Source organism: Tympanuchus pallidicinctus, unplaced genomic scaffold, assembly GCF_026119805.1.
Source record: "Tympanuchus pallidicinctus isolate F22 unplaced genomic scaffold, pur_lepc_1.0 scaffold20, whole genome shotgun sequence".
In the NCBI taxonomy this organism is placed as follows: domain Eukaryota; kingdom Metazoa; phylum Chordata; class Aves; order Galliformes; family Phasianidae; genus Tympanuchus; species Tympanuchus pallidicinctus.
The window spans coordinates 13,530,875-13,547,534 of record NW_026294722.1 but is presented as its reverse complement, the minus strand read 5'-3'; the positions used below and the strand labels follow the sequence as shown (position 1 = coordinate 13,547,534).

General features: G+C 47.2%; 1 protein-coding gene across 7 annotated transcripts in view; it reads left to right on the top strand.

The window, feature by feature from the left end:
* Nucleotides 1-1,187: 1,187 nt before the first annotated feature.
* Nucleotides 1,188-16,660, top strand: part of NCOA6 (nuclear receptor coactivator 6) — a 41,344-nt gene continuing 25,871 nt past the window's right edge. For 5 of the 7 annotated variants that reach the window (XM_052683684.1, XM_052683682.1, XM_052683680.1 and 2 more), the window contains exons 1-5: nucleotides 10,149-10,305; nucleotides 10,385-10,659; nucleotides 13,414-13,569; nucleotides 14,159-14,281; nucleotides 15,553-15,681. In XM_052683684.1, coding sequence (XP_052539644.1) covers nucleotides 10,425-10,659; nucleotides 13,414-13,569; nucleotides 14,159-14,281; nucleotides 15,553-15,681 — 643 coding nt within the window. In that variant the 5' untranslated portion in view covers nucleotides 10,149-10,305; nucleotides 10,385-10,424. Of the gene's footprint in view, nucleotides 1,283-10,148; nucleotides 10,306-10,384; nucleotides 10,660-13,413; nucleotides 13,570-14,158; nucleotides 14,282-15,552; nucleotides 15,682-16,425; nucleotides 16,655-16,660 lie in introns of those variants that run through there. The other 2 variants (XM_052683679.1, XM_052683686.1) reach the window with 2 other exon arrangements.

Sequence of the window (16,660 nt, the reverse complement as noted above, 5' to 3'; positions counted from 1 at the left end):
ATATGACGTGAACTCCTGTGGGTCTCTGTGGGAATACAAGAAAAACTGTTCAGAGCAGCTGCTGTGGAGCAAGATTAACAGCATGAGAACCAAGGACACCTCTAGAAGAATGAATGTCTGACGGCTCTGATTGGAGAAGCGCCTGTGCGAATGGTTGAAGAGTGTTTGTAGAATGCTCTGCTGGCATGGAAAGGTGGATGGGGAAGTTGTAAAGGTGGGTGGGAAAGCTAAAAAAAGAAAACTTGTGAAGGTATGTAAGTGATGTGAGAACTCGTAATAAACAATTTGGATCATTCACATCTGAGACCGTGCATCAGATACTGCAGATCTCAGTGCCCCGCGTGATGAATCCTGCCAAACAGCCCCCTTGCTCTTCTCAGGGACCAAGCACTGTCTGTTATTCCAAAGTGTCATCACGTTCTAGCAGTGTTCCACGCAGGTCCTTTGCAGTTGGGTTTCTACGACTCCATCCAGGAAAGCCCTTTCCTCCCAGCCGCGCAGGGCCTCGCTCCCACCGCTGAGCGCCGTGCTGCTGGAGTGGAGCGGAGCTGAGCCGAGCGGAGCTGCTGCTTCGGCCACAGCGCCGGGGGCCGCACAGCACCTCGGCGGCCGCCCCGGTCCCGGTCGCCTTTTAAAGCGGGTTCCCCAGAGCAGGTCGCACGGGAAGACACCCGGGCGGGTCTAGGTATTTCCAGACAAGGAGGCTCCGCCTGCCCTCCACCAGGCCGCGCAAGGCTCCGGCACCCTGACAGACGTTTCTTCACCGGCGGCGGCCGGTGCGGGCCAGCGGCTCCGGGCAAAGATGGCGGCCGCTCCCCGGAGCGCCCCGCGGGCAGCGGGCCGGGCTGCGGCAGCGCCGCGGGCGGGAAGGTGCCGAGGTCCCGCGGGCCCCTCGCGGAAGGCAGATCCCCGCCGCCGGCAGCGGCGGGTCGGCGACGAAGGGGAGCGGCGACGAAGGAGAGCGGCGACGGCTGATCGGGGAGCCGCCCCGGGCCCGCGCAGCGGAGCCCCCCCCGCCGCGGCGCGCTCGGACGCAGGCGCGAGCGGCGCGGGGCGGGCGGTCACGTGGCGCACGGCGGAGCGGCGGGAGGCGGAGCGGCGGCGGCCTGCCGAGGGTGTCCGGGCGCCCCAGGGCCGACCGCGACCTCCCGCCCCCGCCGTCACGGGGCGCGGGCCCCGCGCCCCCCCTCCCCCCCGCCCGGTCGCGCAGGCGGTCCTCGCCCTCCCTCGCGCGGTCGCAGAGCGGGCCCGGCGGCGGCGGAGCGGCGGACACCGGCGCCAGGTGAGGGCGGGGCGGCCCCGGGCCTCTCGGCGGCGCGGGCGGGACGGGGGCGGCTGGGCGGAAGCGGCGGCACGGCGGTGTCGGGCCCGGAGTGGGGCGGGCCGGGACGAGCGGGCCAGGCTCGGCTTGGGGCCGCCGCCGAGGGGGGGGGAGATTGCCGGGCCGCGCTCAGCCGCGGGGTTCGGGGCCGCCCTCAGACGGGAGCCCCGGGCCGCGCCGCGTCGTTGGGCCCCGGTCGGGCCGCAGCCTGAGACCCGGGGCTCCGCCTGCAGCTGCGGCCGCACCGCGGCCTGCGGAGCTCTCGGGCCGGGCCGGGCCCAGCCGGCGGCGCGCAGCCCCGAGAGGAGGAAAGCGGTTCTCGCTGAGGCCGTGCTGCAGCCGCCGTCGGCTCGGGCGCCGTTTCTGGGCTCCGCTCTTTGGCGGCTGTTTGGAGATGTCAGCGAGGGTGCGTTGACGTTTCGTTGAGCCCCAGCTTTTGTTTGTATTTCTCCGTAACTCGGCGCTGTAGTGACGGAAAGGCTTCTGATCTCGTGCTCTCGGTGCGTCCCTGCTTTTCTCCGAGTTCGGTTTTTTCGGAAGCTCCGAGCTCCCCTTCCTCCCCTGCCCCCTGCGCAAGGAGCCGCACTCAGCTGTGCTCCCCGGGCTGCTGCTGCTCGGCCGCTCTGCGTCCTGTGGGACTCGCTGCTTGCATCGGGCAGTGTGCAGTAATGTTGTGCTGGTAAAGAAATAGCTGCTGCTTTTAAAACGCGTGGGAAAACATGAGAAACCCAGGTCCCTACCTGCGTTTGTAAACTGAGTATTAATGCTTTCGCTTTTCAGCTGCTTAAATGCTTGGAAGGTGGGGCAATAGAGTTACATTCTGATGAACATTTGTACTATCGCTCAGTTCTCAGCTGTGGTACTGCCAAAGATTGCATACCTTTGTAGCAGATGTTAAATGTCTTAAACTCATAACTAGGCCACTGAATGGGCTTACAGTATGTTTTTATTTTTGAATACTGTACTGATTGCTTTTGGAAGGAAGCTGGAGTTGCAGTTGAGTTACGTAGATACACCGCATTTAAAAGTTTTGTAGAGGCAAAAGGTTTGCTGCCAAGGACACTGGGGAGCGAAAGTGTCTGTAACGGTTGGATTGCAATGGAAATAGAGCTGTTACAGGTCATTGGTGTCCCTCTGAAGGGCAGGGAACTTGGTGTTGGTGTCTCTTTCAAAACCGTGTGGCCTCTATTAAGAAATACAAATGCGACGCCATATAGGGGAGCTCCCACTGGATGAACAGCAGGGCTTACAGCTGAGAGTCTGTCCTGAATTGCAGAAATTGTGCTCAGACAATTTGTTCCTTAACGTTGGCCAGAGCGGAAGCTATGGGAAAGAATGCTTAGGAGTGGGAAAAGGGAAGGGGCAGAAATGGAAAGAAAAATAATGCTAGATGTATACAGATCTGAGACGGGGAAGATCCATCACCGTATTCCAGGTGAGAGGTTTCCCATCTGGCTAACAGATGGAACTTTTGTCATGTTTGCTTTATGGAGGCACTGGTTGCTGTGTGTTCTGTCTACCTCTCACTCTGCCCTGTTTGCAAACTTTCAGTGGCCTCTTCAGCAGCAGCCACCACACACAAGTGACATTTCAGCCCTGCAGCTTGTGTGTGTCTTAGCCTTGTGCATCTTACTAGGCTTGCCTCGGGATGGTGTGTGACGCTGATTATCTGTGGCGTAATCAGAAGGAAAGGAGGGAGGGAAGGCTGGGCTTTGGATTGCATGGAGAGGAGGTAGAGGAAACTTTCCAGAGGTCCAAGAGCATGCGTTTTTCATCATCCTGATAGGCAGCATTGCTCTTGCAGCGTGTCCTGTGTCGTTAGTTGGTGCTGCTGACAACCCGCCTGCCTTTGGAACAGCGCTTCCAACCCTGGTGGTGATGTACATAAAAACAGGAACAACAAATGAATTCTGGTGTCTAAGTGTAGGGACCTCGATGTCGTGTCACAGTAAATAACTCTTCTTCTTGTGTTTAGGGAAGAGAAAGAGGAGCAGTCGAGGCAGAGCACAGCTGCTAAGGGAGCTGCTAAGGAAGGAAAGTGCTCAGGGTCCCTGCAGTGCGAGAGCCATCATCATGGGACTGAGAGGGCCGCTGCCTTCTGCAGCTTCAGAGAGCAAAGGGCTCTGGGTCAGATTCGTACAGCGATTGAAAAGTACAGTAAAAGAGCTGTGCCTTGTCTAAATTAGTTTGTCCTTATATAAATGAGTAATTTGGAACAGGAAGATGCCTGTCGTGAGCTGTGTATGTGGGAGTCTGAATTTTAAGTCTGCAGCTTGTGAAAAGGAATGATGTGGTTATTCTCACCAAAAGGTGCATGCTGCTAGCTTCTCCAAGTCCTGTGTGCGTTGTGTTAATTCTGTAATTCTTACTCTTTTAATAACTAAATGTATGTGACTTTCCAAGACTTGGGAGCTGGTATGATGGGATTCCGTTTCTGGGCAGTACTTACAGAGCCTGCCTCAGATGTCAGCCCCTGTGTCCTGCACTTGTGCAAGGCACACTCAAGCCTCCTTCCTTACTGCAAGATACAAGCATGAAGAATTATTTTTGCCTTGCTCCCTGCTAAGTGGTGAGTTGGGGCTCGTGTGATTCCATCCCTCTCCAGGCAGGGGAGTGATGAGATGCAGGACTCATGCTGATGGTTGTGTCGGGACCCTGCTGCTTTTCGCAGAGAAATGGGAGTCTGCAGTTACAGTGCAGGGACTGTGGCTGCAGGAGCCCAACCTCTCAAGGCCAAAACATTGCAGGCTTTTTTTTAGCGAGGTTCAGTGAAGAAAAGCACTGGACAAGAAACAGCCGTGCAGCATAGGAAAGTGTTCCTTCTGAGGTTTTCTTCAAGCCCTCTTTCCATCTCACACTAATACATTGCTGTCTAGTTCTGTTGCATCTGTTTTACCATAGAGACCACACCGTGGCTCTTAATAGCAGTAGTGACAGTAGTTAACACTTTCAGGATTTCATTTTGCCAAAGGCTTTGGGGCGTGCAGAATGTGCTGTGCTGCAAGCTTTTATGCAGTCAGGAGGCTGACTTTTTTTCTTCATACTTCACAGTGTTTCAGGATTTTGTAAAGTTTAGTGAAATTTCATGGGCTTTCACTACACAGAGAAGAGCCTGGTGGAGGATATACTGCAGTAAAGAAGAGGTAGAGGTTCCAGTCAGACTTCAGTTCAGGACTGAGAGTCACGAATACCTGCTTGTTGTACCAGCATTTATGTACATCAGTGAGGGTTTGGGGATAAAGGAGCCACGTGTGGGGCTGTTGCCCAGCCTGCTTTGTTGGGGATTGGTTTGACCTGGGATAAGAAGCCTGTCACCACCACATGTTGACTAGGTTGCTACTTGACAAGGGTTTTTCTCGTAGCCTTTGGAAGATGAGATCAAATGGTTTCTTGTCAGGATGCATCTAAGTTTAAATAGCTTCTCATTTTACTTATTTGCTAATTGCATTGATGGGCCTTAATGAAAAGCTACCAACTGCACAGCACTGTCACAGTGTTCATCTGTTACAGGCTGTGGTACATTTCTTCTAGACAGCAATATCCTTAATGTCTGACATTAATTACACCATGCAGTCTGCAGCTTCTGCGAGAAGTGCCAGTGCTGAGAGGGCTCACATGCAGGGCAGGGAGCCTCCTGGGCTCCTCCTCAGCTCTTACATGCGGGGATCTCTGTGTGGTTGCTTAGCTTGCTCTGGAGTTAGCACTGGGTTTTAAAGCAACCTTGGTGATGGAGGCTTTTGGCTCCTGTTGAATTAAGAACGAGTTGCCCAGACAGATGCGTCCACAGCAGAATGGCTCTAGCTGTGGAGTTTCAGCACAGCTCATAAACTTCAGTTTCATAGAACCTTAAAAATGCCAACGTTCTGCTAAACAGTGTGCATCAAAATGCAGCACAGGTGTTGCAGCCATCTGTGGTTTTCTATCTTTCAGACAAACACAGGTTTTACTTGTTTTGTGCCTGAAGGCTGTGGAAGTGTAGTGGAAAGATATGGGAATGGAGAAAAGCCGTGCATCAAGATGAATGAAGCCTGGCCTTCCTGTAGGCTTTGCTTCCTTGACATCTGGGCAAGCATCGGGTCAAACTGGGCCTTTTCGTGTTGATTGAACTCTTTACAGGGCTGTTGGGATGGATTCTTTGCTGTCTATGAAAGAATCTGTTCAGTGCCTGGGCGCTCCCGAGGTCTCTGTCAAATCACTTACTGTAAGGAAAGCTGGAGGTAACATGCTAAAGCTGATCAGTGACTTTCTGTAACCAAACTTGATGTTGCTGAGTGCTCAGGGGAACGGAGGCAGCACAGCATCCTCCTGCGAGCGCCTCGCTCTGCCCTGCAGCCTCTGGGGCAGCCCGGCCTGGCTGCTGGCTGCGGTCCGTCTGTTCCATGGCACACAGCGCACAGCCCAGTGGCTGCGCTGCAGGGAGCGTCCTGCTGTGAGAAGGGGGAGAAGTTGGTGCGCGTTTGCTTTAGCTGCATTTTGAGTTTTGGCCTACATTTAGTGAACGGTATTAAAATTTCACATTTTAGATTTTAGTTTTGCTTCTCAACTTGATATCAAGGCATTTCCATGGGTGTAATCATCAGCGTAGCTGGAATCAGCGGCGTTATCCTCGTGTTTTAGCCACTGAGATTCTTTGCTTGGCCCTACGCTGCTTCTTGAGTTACGATGTGAGGAGACACAAGAAGGTACCAAAGGTCCAGAAGTGGCAGGTAGCAATGAAAGCTGCTGCAGAGCACGTGTAATGTGATGTAACGTGAGTAGTGCTTCCCTCCCTTGGCTGCTGGGCTAACAGAAATGCCAAGTACAATACTGAGGGATTTTAAAGAGATTCTTCTCTTTTCTAGGTAGAAAATACCAATTTCAGCTTATTTTTCTGGGTTTTCTTCCCTCACCTGCTGCCACGCTGGCGAGCAGGTTGCATGTAAGCAGGACATGTGCTCAAAGAATATCACTGCTACACTGCTATAAAACCTGATTTGGTTCTGCCAAAGCCACCAGTTTATTGCTATGCCTTCATTATGCTGAGAGGTTGGAGAGCACGGTGGGGAAGCCACGAACACAAGCAGGATCCAGGGATGGTGCACCTCGCTCTGTTGGCCGTCTGTGGTGGAACATCCCCAGGTGATGCATCCTGAGGTGCGTGTGTGGCCCACAGTGTGCAGTGGTGGGGGTCAGCCTGAGCTGGCAGGGTGTGCTTGGGACGAGGAGGCTCGTAGCAGTGTGTTGTTCTTGTGCTGCTTTCTTATTCCCTTTTCTGTTTTTCTTTTAATGAATGACATCCAGAAGGGTTTATCTTGAATCGAAAGAGGACAAATAGGGCAGTAGCGTGGATAAAACTTGCTCTGTTTTGTCAGCCAAAAGGAGCATGTGTGGTTCTTTACCTGCGAAAAAAGGTTGGTTTTTCCATATCTCAGTGTTTGCTGTTAATATTGGGATGTAGTCAAAAAGCCTGTTTGCAGAATTCAGACTGGGATTTGCTGCAGAGCGGTGTTTAAAAAACCAAGGCGTTCATTGTGGAACATTGGATATTTTTGTAATTTTGTATCCTTGTCTCATGGAACATAGAAACTTTCTTTCAAGATGTCATTTTTTGGGAGTTACTGTTTCACACCATTTCCCAGCCTGGAATTAACTGAAGACAAAGTGCAGTTGAAGTTTAGGAATTTGTGGTGGAAGGTAGAAGAAGTATACATTGCGTTTGAATCTGGATGCTTAGAACAAGTATGTGATTTTGGTGTTTGCATCATAGACCCCCTGTGTATGAACCATGGAATGAATCACAGAATCACGGAATGGCTTGGCTTGGAAGGAATGTCAACAATCTAGGAAGCATTGAGGACGCTGGATGTGGTGTTGGTTGGTTGTTTTTTTTCCAATTTTCTTTTATTCCCATTTAGATGTTTGTGCAACATTCTTCAATGAAGGCAGAAGCAGGGAGGGTTGTGTGTCCTTTGGAAATTATGTCACTACTTGCTGCTGTCAAAGCCTTTTTCTCCTCGCCATCAGTTCTGGATTCCCTGAAGGGTTTGATTGTAGTCTCATTTCTGGACTGATTTTTCTTCTTGTTCCCGGTTTCAGCAGCTTTAAATAATTGCCACTGTGGGGATGAGGGCTGCACTCTGTGCTGACTTCTGGCATCTGCTCATGAAGGACATCAGCCCATCCGTCCTTCTGGTTCTTCCATGCTTGTGAAGGAACTGTTCTCACCCTTTCCAGCCACTGGACAAAGCCTTGCTGTGCTTTACTTGACTTGCATAGTGCAAGTGGGATGGGAAGAAAGAGACGTAAAGGCTTCAAACTCTGCTTAACAGGCTGGTGTAACTGTAACTTCAAATCATTTGAGATTGTCTCAGGACAGAACTACCAAGACAGAGCTCATTTTGTCCTGCCTCCATCTGGCAGGGCTGTAGCCGGTGTTTCCCAGCACTCAGCTGCCTCGGCTAGCTGCTGCAGGCTGGCTCTGATCTGCTCTGATCCCCTCTCCCAGGAACCCACTGGCATTGCTAAGCACTGTCCCATCACGTGGCACTGGATCTGTGCTGCAGGCTCCTGCTGTAGGCCTGGGCTGCCCGCTGCCACAGCTCAGGCCGTTCTGCAGTTCTGCACGTTGATTCCACTCTTGGTCCCCAGCTGCAGCCCCAGCCTCTACAGGCATCTACACGAGGTTACCAGCATCACTGGGACTGGGGCTTTGCTGCGTGTGCTCAGGCCTGAAAGTTTTTGTTTTTATTCTTGTTTGGAGGGGAGGGGGAAAGTGGTGGTGGGAAGGGTTATAGGGCAGAGTGTTGAATGAAGATCCTTGCTAATTGTGCTTGTGGGCTGGCTTCTGATTTATGGCAGTCAACCTTATAACCAGGGGATTACAGAATTTGTTAGCAAGAGGGATGCAGCTGGGATTCATTTGGTTTGGGGATGGAAGACAGGCTGTGCTCTGCCCAAAGAGGAAGGTTTCACAAATCATCGCTTCCTCCTGTCGCGGTCGGTATAAATCCTACCTGAGCATAGGAGCAGGCCAAGCTGCGTGTTTGAGAGGAGTCTTCAAAGCTGCTGCAGGCACTTCAGACACTAACATTCAAAATAAATAACATTGAAGAGTTTGTGCTTTTACAGAGGAAAAGGCCATTTCTTTGGTGCTTGGGACTGTCAGAAATATTCGTGCTTCTCAGTGGAGGTAGAACATCTCTCCCTGAGTAATAGTATGTATTTTGAGCATTTAAAACCTCACATATTGATCCAAAATTTCTCTTTCTGAAAAAAGGTTATACGTGTTTTATAGGTGTTTCTTTCATTATTTCCAGAAGATGCAGCTTGTTTTTCACAGGGTGCTCATTCAGGCCCCTGTGTGGTTGTCCGTAAGGCTGTTCCTCATGCTGGGCTCTGAGCTCCTTCCTTCCAGAAGTCAGAGTATGTGTAATGAATGATACAGGGTGATCTGTGGTTAGGGAAACCAGCCTGGTCCTGCCAAAGACACTCACCATTCATTTGTTGGTGAAAATCAATTAAGCCAACTTTCCTGTAGATAGTTATCAGCTGTGTCCTCATTACCTGGGCACGTGATGTGGAGCTGGAGTTTGACTCAGTGCAGAGCACTCAGAGCTGTGATTTAGCTGAGCATGAAAGAGTCTGGGGAACAAATAAAAAGTACTCGTCTGAAAGCACTGTGGAAACACATGGGAAGTATTTTAACTTTCAGTGCAGACTGCAAAAGAACATGGATTACAAAACCACCTGCATCTGCAATCCCAAATCTGAGCGGTGTTCCAGAGCGGAGGCCTGCTGCTGCAGCAGGGTGGGCTGTGCTGGGTTGGGTGGGCTGTGCTGGGTTGGGTGGGCTGTGCTGGGTTGGGTGGGCTGTCACATCACATGCAGCATAAGCCTTTCTAACATGGTTACTTTCTGGATGAAGAAAGGCTTTTTTTTTTCAGCCGCTATCTGCAGTTCACCTTTAATCTCCGACTTGTGGTTTTAAGTTGTGTTGGGAACTTGAACCTCTGCCAAGAAGCTGGTCTGCATCCCATTGGAGGGCAGAGCATCCTGAACTGAGCCCTTCTGGTGGCTCATGCTGAATGCCAGCAGCTTGCGAGTTACAAGGTCTTGGCAGCATGGCCTGTTGGTTTGATTTGTTAATCACGGCGGTGGGCAGGAACTGGTTCCTTTCTGTATTGACTCTTGGATGCTTGGAATTGCATAAGAAATATTTGCTGAGTGTTGGGTGTGAGACCATAGTGGGGATCGGGCTGTCTCACGTGGTCCTGTAGCCCTGTGATGGCTGCAGGCAAAGTGGGGAGTGTGAATCTTCGTAAATGCTGCTGTTGTCTGTGCTGTGTGGACAACTTCTGTCTCAGGTTGTTCCTCTGCATAGGTGACATCATAATGTAACTGCAATTTATTGTGTGTTTCCTGGAGCGAGCAGTACTGGGCACATGACTTGATTTATGAATTCCACTGGAAGATGGAAAAGTTATGGGCTAGAATAAAAGCAATACCTTTCAAGCTGTAATGTGCTTACGCAGCTGAGAGCACCTGAACCTTCATAAAGCAAGCACTGTGTGCTGGGGAGTTCTCTGGACGAGCAAAATTCTCATCAAAAGCTGAATATCTTCTGGTGCTGTGGCTTTCCTGCTGCTTTGCTGTACAAAGCATCTGTAATCCCTACAATTGTTTGGTGGTTCCCCCCAGCTCCCTGCAATTAAAGTGTTGCCCGGTGCCCTGCAGTTTCCCAGCAGCCAGGCATTGCAGAGTTGTTACGGATTCTTGTTTGACCTCTGTATGTCACGGAGATGAGAGCCATTGATTTTTATTTACCCTTCCCTTTTTCTTTGCCATTTAGGCCAGCTGGAATACCGCTCCAGTCACATGTGGAAGGATTCTGTCAGGAAACCAGCAACTCCTGTTTGCTCGGGTGCACAAACAGCTCGGCCGCTGCGATGGCCGCGCTGCTCGGAGTCGCGCTGTTTGTCCCGCAGGCCCTCGCACAGGGTCACCCGGTGGGTTTTGTTCTTTGTGCGCTGTTGAGTGCAGCTGTTGGTGGCTTTGCAGACTGTAACTTGTATTTTTCTCCCAAAGTATCTTCTGAACGTCTGACTGGCTCCCACTGTTGGACACAATGGTTCTGGACGACCTACCAAAGCTGGGAGATACATGTGCCTCCTTGTACTCCTCGGCTATGGAAGACTTAGAGGTGGATTTGGATTCAGGACTGGAGGAAGACGAACTGAAACAGGAGGCTGCTCCTGAGGATTCCACGATCTTTGTAGCTTTTAAAGGAGATATAGAGGATAGAGACTTTGAACAGAAACTGAGCGTTATACTGGAGAATGTACCTGGCCTTCTACATATGGGTAATGTACTTTCTCATCATTTTTTCAACCGTCCTTAGAATAATTAATTACATAATCAGAGTGCTTGTAAAAAGAAATAGATTGCCATTTTCTAGTTCCTTGGATGGTTGGTTGGACTTGATCTCAGTCCATCTGGGTGCTGTTCTTCTCAGGGGCACTAAGTACAAGTTTCTGCAGTTACTTTATTGTTTAAAACTGATCTGATTAGTGAATTCATTCATTCCTATTTGGTTCCAGTGTTTTACTTGTATTTTTTCTTTTTCAGTTCTCTCCATTACATATTGCTCTTTTGTATGAAAGTGAAACCAAGCTCATCCAAACAGGATGTGCTTTTTAATATCAAAACCATCCGATTTAAACCACTGCAGTTGAGAATAGATTCACTCTGAACTAGCTGGGCCTATTCAAGTCATTACTGTCACTTTGCTGCTGCATTGACCTCATCTACCAGGCTTCTTTTGTGAAGGGGGGAGAACGGAGCATTCTGACATGGTCCTGTGTGCCCACTGTGTGGACAGGCTTCCCTGGTTCACTGGTGACACTGGCTTTTGCAACAGCAACGTGTCTTATCAGTATATCTAGATTTGGAAAAAACATCTGTCCACTGTGTCAGGATCTTTGCAGAGGAACTTATGATGATTAACTGTAGCTGTTTGGTTACGTAGTCTTTCTCACACAGTAACAGTCTTTCTGGATGGGTGCAGTGTTGGGGTAGTTTAGGTCATTGTGCTTATGTCAGTGATTTGCTTCCTCCCCGCTGCTGGCCAGCCCAGCAATGCCCCTCTTCTGATCACTGGAGGAGATTGATGGATGTTACTGAACAGTCAGGTGACTGCCTGCTGTCAGTATAATCTGCTACAGAAACAGGTAAACTAGGGGAGGTTGCCTTAATTGCAGCGGCAGGTGCATACACAGCAGCACCATGATATAATGCAGCCTAAAAGCCACATAATTGCCAGTTTGAGTTTTCTCTCCTCCTTCCTGTCTGTCTTTTCCTGAGAACTGGAGGTCTCTGTCCTGTCATGCTGCTTTTTTGTATATTCTTTTGAAATCACATAGTACAAAGAAGAATCCACTGTTCTTTAAAGGCAGTCAGTTTTTGTGTTTAAAGAAATCCAATTTTCTGGATTAGATTTTAAAATGTTTCTTGTGTTACATGTTTCTTCATAGTGCAGAGTACCATTTCTGAAAACTAATTTCTGGCTTCTGAATAAACTAGTCGCATTTCGAGGTCACTTTGTTCTTAGCTTTCCATTTTCTCTAGTCATAGTTGGAACTGATGGCTTTGGTTGTTGGGGTCTGAATGGAAGTTACAAAGCTGTGATAAGTGATGAATACACTGAAGAAATCCCACTGGTTTGAGCTGTGTTCTGGAGGAGGTTGAAGATGATGTGGCTAGCAGTGGTGTAACTGGTGCAGCACTTTGATAGGAGCAAATTCAATCTGTGTCTGTGTGGAGTCGCCTTTGTTGCATACAGGCATCTGTATGCTGCCTTCCTTATAAATATTAATGGCAGAATTAATGAACACGATTCAAGCTTCAGCTGAGAAAGCAGAAAACAAATCTTTAAAATCAATCCTTTTGAAATGATCAGTGTGGTGAGTTATTTGAGCTGATTCAGAACAAAACAGGATATTCAAAATGTCAAGTTAGTGAATCATATTGGTTTAGACTTGTGAGATTTGATGTTGGTATCTGATCTCTCATTTTTCAAACATATAGAAGTAGTGAAACTGATAATGCGTTTTTTATATGTGAAGTGTTGGAACGCTGGTAAGATTCAACACAGCACCACTCAGACCTGCATCAAGGAGGATTTTAAGCTTCTGTCACCTGTCCTCTGAAGATGCGTTTGATGGAAAGAGGACAAACTGAGTAGTGCCATTACTGCAGCAGCAGAAGGGTCTTGGTGAGCTAGTTAGGACAAGAAGGGATGAGCTGCATGTGAATTGTTCTTAGGGAGCACAAAGCAAACTCCTGCAAGTCTGCTGTTCTTCCTTGTCAAAAAGCTTGATGTTGGAAGCCTGTAAATCTGTATTAGGAATCTAGCCTTTTCTTTCCCTAAACAGCACTTTGCAGTTTTAACTGCATGCAACTTCAGATCCATATTTCCAACATCGCTGGCTTATCTTTCTGCCTGTTCCCACCTGTTACTGTTAAAAGGATTGATTTGTGTACAAGCACTCATACGTAGAACAGGCTTACAGAAAAACTGCTGTTAAATATTTAGTACAACTTCATTGTGGTTTCTGCAGCAGTTTGAGCATCCCTGTGCAGAATCACTGAATAATACGGTAGGAGCGAACGAAATACCAGTAGGGCTTCATTGGCACTGGCCTACAAAAAACATTTCACAAGCATCTCGCAGAGTGAATTGCGAGGGCTTCAGTCTCATATTCACATTTTTCACATCTTGCACACCAACAGTCCTATTAAATCCACTGTAATGTGTGTTCTGTCTTTCCAAAGCAGTTTCTTCACAGGATATTTTGCTTTTTGAGCGATACTATTGAGTGTTTGTGTTGGCTATTCCATTAGTTATCACTTTTCAGTTTTCGTTTGGCTAATTTTTGGGAAGCAGTGCAGTGCTCTCATCTGTGCTGGAGAACTCCCTGCAGTGAGGGAAGCCACGGGTCAGCTTCACTGCCGAATCACCGCTTTGGGGGTTTTCACATGTGCTTTTTTACCAAGTCACTTCATGGGACATATTTGAAAATTGACTTTGCAGTAACTCTGGCCTTTTCTCTTTCAAGAATCCAACAAGTTAAAGCTGCAGAAAATAGAGCCTTGGAACAGCGTGCGCGTCACCTTTAACATACCGCGCGAAGCTGCGGAGCGGCTGCGCATCCTGGCTCAGAATAACAACCAACAGCTTCGTGATCTGGGGATTCTCTCTGTTCAGATTGAAGGTATTTCATGCTTAATTTGTTTTCCTGGGCGTTATAATGAATACATGCTACAATTTTAAGCACTCTCAAGAAGAGGTTTTGTGTACTTAGTTAATGTTATGAATGTCATAATTCAGCAATTTGGAGAATAATTTCAATGAAAAGGGAGTGTAAGGCTTTTATTCTTCTGAGAGTAGGTATTATAGAAATAATAATAACAGAAGCTGAAAATCCTGCAAGCAGCAAGAAACCTGCTGAAGAATGTTCTTGTGAGTGTTACTAGCAAAATGTGCCCTGTTCCTGCTTGGCTCCTGTGAGGCTTTTTTAAATGAAGGTTTCAGTGGAGTTCATGACTGAAACATCTGTCCTGGGCAGCTGTTCTCAGAGCACACTGAGGATGAAATTGAAGGCACTTAATGCTTGCCACGATGCTGTCTTTTTTGAAAATTGAAACATAAAGATAAGGGTATTGTGCATAACTTACAAAGTGCATATTATAGGTAAAGTTTGTTCTTCCTTCCTTGGCATCTTTTAAATATCCTTTTGAAGGTGTCTGTATTCTGCTTTCCTGTATATCATTCAATTCCCCCAACTTCTGTGTTACTTGTAGGGGAAGGTGCTATCAATTTAGCTCTAGCTCAAAATAGAAGCCAAGATGTCCGAATCAATGGGCCCCTGGGAGCAAACAACTCAGTACGAATGGAAACTGGATTTCCCATGCAAGGGGGACAAGGTAAATTGCTTTTTAAAGAAATGATTTAGATTTACAAAGCTTGGAATTTATGAAGCATATTATGAAATTTCACTGGTCATAGCAATTACTGTTACAAGAATTATAGTTGCCATAAAATTGGTGTATGTTCTTGTTTCTGCACTGTCTAATCCCAGGTCATGTAAATCATGGGCTGCGTTTTCCTTATTAACACTGGAGTGATTTGGGTGGGGCAGGGTTTTTTTTGGCTTTTTTGAATCATTTTTTTTGTGAGAGGCTGTAAAATCACTTTGGTCTTGTAGAGTGACTTCACTTTAAAATATGCAGAGATTCTGACACAGTTCTGTTTTTATGGCACTTGGCGTAAGGCTTGGTTCAGTGCAGAAAAGTGAGCTATTGCAGGTGAAATCTGGTGCAATGAAGTGAAGGACGGGGCACTGTCATTATTCTTGGTCTCTATCTTTGGATAACCTTCAGAGATCTGATCACAGAGAACTGCATTTCTTTAAGAGGTGAAGTTTTATTGAGTGCCTGGTTTGTATGTGCATAGTAAGCAATTTTTCATTATAAAAGTGAGATTTTATTAAAAGTTGAAGGAAAAACACTATGTCATTTAACAGCTGAATCAAAAGGAGATAAACTAAGTGGTATCTTAGTAAATAGGACTTCATGCAGTTAGAAGACTGGGATCAACAGATAATTTAAGGCACGTTTGTGGCTGTTGATGGGAATGAATGGGAAGACTTTACCTATGTAGAAACCTGATTAAACAAAGAGTTAAATAGTAAATTGTGGTGCTTAGCAAAGGGCAGGAAAGTTTGACTCAGAAAGCTTATCTTCCATGGGATGATCCTGGGGTTCCTTTCCTGCCTGCTGGTAACAATACAAATATAAGAATTTAACCATCAGGTCAGAGATACAAACCATTTTACAAAACAGCAGCCTTTGTAAAAGAGACATTAGAACTGTTTCTCACAATGCATTACTTTGGTACAGTCTCGTCACTTGGTGCCAAGTCAGGCAAGAGAGGAAAGCTTCAAATAGTTGGTAATAGGCAGATTCTTTCTACAGCCTTCTAAGCCTTTGGTGTTAAAGGCTCTGCTTCAGAATGACCTTAATTTGTGTGTTTTATTCCAGAGGCAGAGATCTGTGTCCTCCAGCTATTTCAGGAGAACAATTTGTAAAGTCTAAATGCTTTTTTTTTTTTTTTTAAATGCTTTTCTATGTAAAAATTGCTGTACTCGGTAATATGCTGGCTTTGTAATTATTATTGTTATTATTTTTTTTTTAAGGTTTGATAAGAATGAGCAATGCTGCAGCTGTTATGATGTCCCAGGGTGGAAGCATGCCATCCTCTATGGTGGCAGGTGGTGCTGGTACAGAGCTGCAGCCAAGAACACCTCGACCTTCCTCACAGCCAGGTTGTAAAAGTTACTCAGAGCACTGGTCTTTACTAGAAATGTTTACCTGGAATATTTTTCTTCAGTGTGCAAGTTTGAGACTGTACTTGTAAATGAACTCCAGAGTTTCCTGAAGCTTTTCCTTCGCCTTTTCTGAGAGTTGCTCTTTCTGGAGGGCCCTCCTTGTCCCTGTTCATATGGTGACATTTGTCAGATAACACGGGGATCTGAAGTCTCCAGGTTCCTTACTGTTTTCTTCAAATGTGTTGAGCAGCAGCGGTATCCTTTGCGTGTAACACTGTTAGGACAGAGCTTTGTCTTAAGGAGAGAAATGGTTGAATGAGTCAGGGGTCTGCAGTAGGAAGCACGTGTGCCAGATTAAGGACAGGTGCTTCTGAAACAGGATTAGAGAGAGTAGAAACTTAATGTTTGGGGATCTTGGTGGGAGGGACTTACCTCAATTTATGGTTATTTTCTTCATAATTATGAGACTGTAGAAAAAGAGAGGAGATTATTAGTTCTCCATAAAATTGTAGTAGTATTTACCAGCTTCCTTTAGATCTTTGCAGGATTTATTCTTACAGACAACATTTTTAATGAATGCTTCAAATATTCTAGGACTGCGTTAATTCCTCATTTTGCCACTTTTTTAGCTGTTAGGAGCAATACCAGTTAACGTTTGTGTTATTCTACCAGTAAGTGTGTAGAAGGTTTGTGTTTGTAGGAACAGGTGCAATGGAGTTACCCATTTTTATTATTTTTTAGAGGTTATAAATTCATGAGACTTGGAAGGTTTTCAGAGGGAATCCTGAGAAGCCAGGTGTTGTCTGTCCTGTCTGTTGAAGGAACTGGAGCACTGGAGTGTGAATATTTGTTAGACCTTAATTTCAGCAGAGTGAACAGATGCAAGCAAACAATTTACCCTTCCTTGTTTTGTGGTGGTTTTTGTCTACAGTAGGTTATTTACTTTTATTTTAACTTTTCTTTGCTATTTTAATAG